The sequence below is a fragment of the Monodon monoceros genome, unplaced genomic scaffold, assembly GCF_005190385.1.
Source record: "Monodon monoceros isolate NGI ecotype Baffin Bay Population unplaced genomic scaffold, NGI_Narwhal_1 Super_Scaffold_8, whole genome shotgun sequence".
In the NCBI taxonomy this organism is placed as follows: domain Eukaryota; kingdom Metazoa; phylum Chordata; class Mammalia; order Artiodactyla; family Monodontidae; genus Monodon; species Monodon monoceros.
Window position 1 is genome coordinate 12,712,827 of NW_021703785.1, and position 6,000 is coordinate 12,718,826.

At 40.3% G+C, this 6,000-nt stretch overlaps 1 protein-coding gene across 2 annotated transcripts in view; it reads right to left on the reverse strand.

Moving 5' to 3' along the window:
* The window catches only part of RAP2A (RAP2A, member of RAS oncogene family), a 41,535-nt gene that overhangs the window by 34,520 nt on the left and 1,015 nt on the right, over positions 1 to 6,000 (reverse strand). Inside the window, exon 1 of one of the 2 annotated variants that reach the window (XM_029210519.1) lies at positions 5,562 to 5,896. In XM_029210519.1, the coding sequence (XP_029066352.1) occupies positions 5,562 to 5,875 (314 nt within the window). In that variant the 5' untranslated portion in view covers positions 5,876 to 5,896. Of the gene's footprint in view, positions 1 to 5,561; positions 5,897 to 6,000 lie in introns of those variants that run through there. The other variant, XM_029210520.1, reaches the window with a different exon arrangement.

Consider the following 6,000-nt stretch of genomic DNA (forward strand, 5'->3'; position numbering starts at 1 on the left):
TTACAAATGTCAAGTTCTATCCTTGGCCATATTCATTTCTAATTTCTATTCCTGGCCATTCACTTCTACCTCTCTATACACTACCCAGCAGGGTTCATCTACTCTCCAAATGTGAATTATATAGATGATTTCGAGTCTTTACACTCATACATAAACTGAACTTTCAGGCTTTAGTCCAGTATTCTAATTGCTTATTAGGTGCATCTATCTGGATGATTACCATCTCCAAAGCCAAAATAATCTCCCCAAGCTATTCCTCTCTAATTCTATTCGCTCATGTTCAAAATGTCAAGGTTACTTTTGACCTTTTCCTCTCCTTCTTCCACTAAGTTTGATTGATTCATTCTTTACAACATTATTTGCATCCATTCTTTCCATGCTAATTCAGAATCTTTATACTTCATGTAGAAATGAGATTATGACAATACAACTCTTTCTTCTGACTCTGGTCTATTACCACTAAGAAGCCATCTATCATATCACCACCATATTTCTATTTTTGTAACAATTCTGATCATGGTCCTTGACTGCAAGAGCAAGTCCAAAGTCTTTAACCTTCTGTAATTTAGCTTTATGTATTTTACCTCTTCTCACACTTCTATATAAATTCCTGGTTTGGCCAACCTGGTCTATTTAACAGCCAGTGAACCTACCCTATGCATTTCCCATGCCATGTCCTCCATCTGGAAGACACCATGCTTCTGATTCTTAAAGTCTGTTATTAAATTTTACCTCTTCCCTGGTCACCCCTAGTAGATAGAAGTACTCTCACAGAATGTTAGAGTGGAAGGGAGATCGTCTACTCCAGCTGCAAAATGGGCTTTAGAGAGTCACCTCCTCCATCTGTAAAATTCAAATGCTTGGGGAAACTGAGGCCACTAAAATAATTTTCTCTTTGAACACTAATTTTTTTCAACACATTTTTCTTGATTGGTTCCTACGTGCCAGGAGCCATTCTAGCCACGTGGGATTACAGTTTAATAAGAAAGACGGACTGTACTTAAATTAAACTCTGATGAGCACTACCAGAGGAGGGGAAACACAGGGTGCCACCGATGTCTGAAACATGAGTGGTTGAGGGAAGGGGTGAGGCACGAGGTTAATACACTGTGGGAAGACAGGATGGAATAAAGTCAGTTTGGGAAGATGAGGAAGGCTTCCCTGAGGAGGAAATCTTCTAAGCAGGGGCCAAAAAGTAGGAATTAACTCTGCAAAAGGTGGGTGATTTCTGCATGTAGAAGGAAAGCCCAGAGACAGGCACTTTCGTGGAACTAAAAGAAGGTCGGGGTGCTGGAATCCAAGGGGCGAGGAAGGTTGCCAGAGGTGAAGGTGGAAAGGCAGGGAGGGATAAGAGCATTGCTGGGCCTGGGAAGGTCATGTTGAAGATTTCTGGGCTTTATCCTAAGAATAGGCACTGGGTTGCATGTTCCAAGGTCAGGACCACGGCTTACCCTGGGAGGAATGGGAGAAGCAACTATGAAATTAGAAAGAACTTGAGTTTTATCTCAATTGAAACATTTTCTGTATCCTTGTCACTCTTCCCTATGTGTCCGATCTCATCCAAAGTCAATTTAAAAAAGAAAGCATGTGAATTTATAAAAACCACCATTTTAGCTAGCCTGCTTGGCTTGGACAGGAGCCTGTGTATATACAGCTATTCTGTGCTTTTCAAAAGTTGCTTCGTGACACTTCAATTTTAGGAAAGACCTACATTAGTACCTGTTTTTGATAACCAAAAGAAATAAGATGATTTTTGCTTTTATGAAAAAAGGCAAAAAGTGAAAATCGCGTCCAGCACTTGGTTTGCTGTGAGCAGTTGAGAGGTAGCATGTACCCCATCAGGGAGAGAGGCACCTCCAAGTTCCTTCTCCAGGAACCACACTCAGCACCTCAGCATCAATCTGCCATGGCTTTGAACTGTGTCTGTAAGCGCTTTACCTAGATTTTTTTTTTTTTTGCGCATCTGTAAGCAAGATGTGTCCTAAGGCAATTGCTTCTTCACTTTATGCCATTTTGGCTTAGGAAAGGTTTCATAGGAACTCTCTACTTTCAGATAGCAGGGGGGAACCTGTATATGGATGTCCGTGAACCTACAGACACTTAAGGGAGTAGGGACCTGTTTTACACTTTTTATAAGCAAAACATTCCATACAAGAACAATCCAGGGAAAAGCTCCATTTCACTCTCAGCTGTGCATTGGTGCTACAGTTAAAGTTAAATGTTCATTCTCTTGCCCTTTCCCATAAGATCTTTAATAAGAGAAAATATTTTAAGAGAATACCAACAAAATTTTTCCAAGGATTGTTTTAGTCACCACTGCTTTTTTAGTATCATCTTGTCTATACTAGGTAATGACTTTCAAAATGCAATCAAATTTATTTCCTCTCAAATTACATTTATATCAAGGATAAAATTTTAAGCAGACAGGGTGACAAAGAACAGCTGGAATTTTGAAGCAAGTTTTGTGTTCAAGGTATTGTGTTGGACACCTTAAAATATATTATCTCATTTTATCCTAACGAAGACTCTTGAGAGGTGCATGCTATATTCTAATTCACAGACAAGGAAGATGGAGCTCAGAGAAGCAAGCATTTCCCCAAAATATATACACCTTAGACCTACACTGTCCAATATGGTAGCCTGGAGCCACATGTGGCTGTTGAGCAACTGAAATACAGCTAGTCTGAACTGAGATGTGCACTAAGTGTAAACTGAACACCAGATTTTGAAAATTTAGTATGAAAACTATTAAAGTATCTCAATTTATGAATACTGATTACACGTTGAAATGACAATATTTTAGATAGAGTAGGTTAAATAAAATACATTATTAAAATTAATTTTACCTGCTTCACACTTTTTACAAAAAATCAGCTAGTAGACATTTCAAAATTACACACATGGCCCACAACTATATTTGAATTGAAGAGCGTGACCCTAGACCAAAGGCTGGATTGCTGACTTTGCCAATAAACATCAAGGTCAAAGGCAGCATGGTATAGAAGAAAAGAAGAATACGTGGATTCATGCAGATCTTGGTTTAAATCTCCTCTCCACCAATGACTAGTTTGGGGCGAAATATCAACCCTCTCTGCACTTCACTTATGTCATCTGCATTATGGTGATATTAAATATCCCCAAACAACTGTTGTATAGAATATGTAAAGCAGTAACTGGCAGAGGGGAGGGAACAACTACGAATACCTCCCAGAGCAACTGATTAATTTAAAAACTGATTCCCAAAAAGAGAAAAAAATTCATTTATTTGAAAATCCCACTTTATTCTCTTTAAGTGGGAAAAGTTAAAGAACCAACACATTGAATGCCTGCTTTACCATAATATGTGCATGATATATACTGTATCGTAAAATACATAGTATACACGGATTCCTTCTTTCTTTCAACGTTGTTTATAATATGCTATAGGCCGGGAGGCCAGATGATGAGATTAGGGTGAAGTAAAAAATACCAGGACACAGAAGCGCCCAAGCAGTTCTTAAGGACACAATGGATGAATTCCAGTGAAAGAGTTTATGAGCTACATACACCTCAGCTGGTCTTTTCAACTTTTACATCAGGAACTGAGACGAGTGAGTAAATGACATCTGGGCAAATAGAATTTTACTCATTTTTTTTCTTCCTGGGTCACAGTGCAAACAAATAAATTGTTCCAATACACTACATTTACACTAACTCATTATTAGTAATCTCTACTAAATCATAAGAAACTACAAAATCATATGGACTACACTATCCAATGACATTTTACCATATTCTGTCCGCTAGGCTTGTGTCAAGAAGTTCGCCCTGGGCATGTGACTTTTATCAATGCACGTATTATCTGTATATGTTTAAATATAAAGGGTGGAGGAGTTGGGGCATTTACTTTATTATTTGATGTATGTATATGGCCTAAGATTGACATGTGACGATGTGTTAGATTGCCCTGTTTTGTATGTTTTTTTTTTAAGTAGTATGAAAGGGGAATTAAAGATTTGAGCCACTTGAATGTAGCCTCTTAAATATCAGATACTTAGTAAATTTAACACCAAAAGTGTTCCTATGTTAACTATAACAATTAACTTTCAAGAAAATGAGACTGAAGAAGAAGCTATCAGATTCACAGATCTCAGAACACCATGAGAGGCTATAAAAATATCCACTTTATTCTAGTTTGAAATTTAATGGAAGAAGTAACATACCAAATTTTAGGTTAGCTATTAAAGTGCATATTCAGTGAATTAAGTGGGGAGAGCTTCAGGAGAGGGCCCCCTTTGATCTCATACGTGGCATTAAAAATCTGCTTCTTCTAGTGAATTTTTGAGCAACCCCTGAATATATGTGACTTGGTATTTGCTCTTTCAAAGTGAGTAGACTCAAACTGACTAAAAATGAGACTACGTCTACAGTACACTTACAACTAGTTTTCAGCAAATGTCTACAAATTTAGGGTTATAGGTAGAATTGGGTAAGAAAAACAAAATTACACTAAATCAAAATTATTAGCAATTATTAACTAATAATAAGAATCAGACAAAGCAGTAACACGTAAACAGTAATTAGAAAAATTTGCTAAAACTTTGAACTGAGATATTACACTTCTGATGCTTGAAATTATAGGAAAAAATATACTCAGTCAACTTAAGAGAAAACAAATATCATAAGCCATTGATGCTACCAGCCATATTTCCAAAATGCACACTTTAGAAAAAAGAGTTCATATCAGGAAAGCGCTTATTTGCATTAACTTTAAATTAGCTAATATCTGAGTCACACCTTTGAAGAAACTTGCATTATTTCCAGGAATGCCTTTTTCCCTCCCTTTTCTTTCTTTCTTTTTTTGTTTTTGAGGGGAATAAGGCAGCTAGACTAAAAAGAAAAAAAAAGTTAAGTCGCATTCTTTAATGTGAATGGTATACTTGTGCTTCTATATACTATCTCAATCCAACTGAGCCATGTCTTCAAATAATTTGATAATCTGTCTTTAAAGTTTCATCTTAATTGGAGAGTTCATTTTTGTAAAACGCCTTGGCACCATTCAATCTTTTATGAAACGAGAAAGGTCTCTTTCCTTTGGACTTGACATTTTTAACCACGTACGTGTGAGCAATTTTTGCTGTCAAATACTGCAAAGGTAGGTTTTCTGTTTGTTGTTCAATCTGAAAATGTCTCCACTATACTTGCACAGCTGCCCTCTTCCCAGCAGAAACCTACCCGCCCCTCTCCCCCCCCCTGCAAGTTTTAAACTTTGTTTCCTTTGGGGTTCTGCACAAGCGCTACTAGTAATATCCAAGAGACAAAGAGCTGTGCTGTGGGTTCACGGGATGCCAAATTTGAGTTGTGAAACAAAGCACTCAAATTTGAGATTCAAGATGAAGAGGAAGATGCTGGTAAAAAAAAAAAAAAAAATTATCATAAAGCGTAAGATCGCAGAGCCATCTCCCTAGACATCTCCTCCTGCCCACGGCCACCCCAGAGCGCGCGGGAGGGAGTTCTGGCCCCGGGACAGGGGCTGACGGCCGCACCGCAAAGCCCCGTGCCCGCGCCCCCGGCCCTCTCACCGCTTCACTCGGATGATCTGGTCCCGCATGGGCTTGATGTCCTGGAAGCTCTGCTGGTTGACGAGGCTGTAGACGAGGATGAAGCCCTGGCCGTTCTTGATGTACAGGTCCCGCATGGACGCGAACTGCTCGGTGCCCGCCGTGTCCAGGATCTCCAGCACCGACGGCGACGAGTCCACCTCGATCTCCTTGCGGTAGAAGTCCTCGATGGTGGGGTCGTATTTCTCGATGAAGGTGCCGGTCACGAACTGCACAGTCAGGGCGGATTTGCCGACCCCGCCCGAGCCCAGCACCACCACTTTGTACTCGCGCATCGTCCCTCCGCGGCCGCCGCCGCCGCCGCTGCCCGCGACATAGACCTACGCCCGCCGCGCTGCGCGCCCGGACCCTGCGCCGGCGGCCGGCCCCGCCGCCTCCCGCGGCCGCCCCCACCTCACGG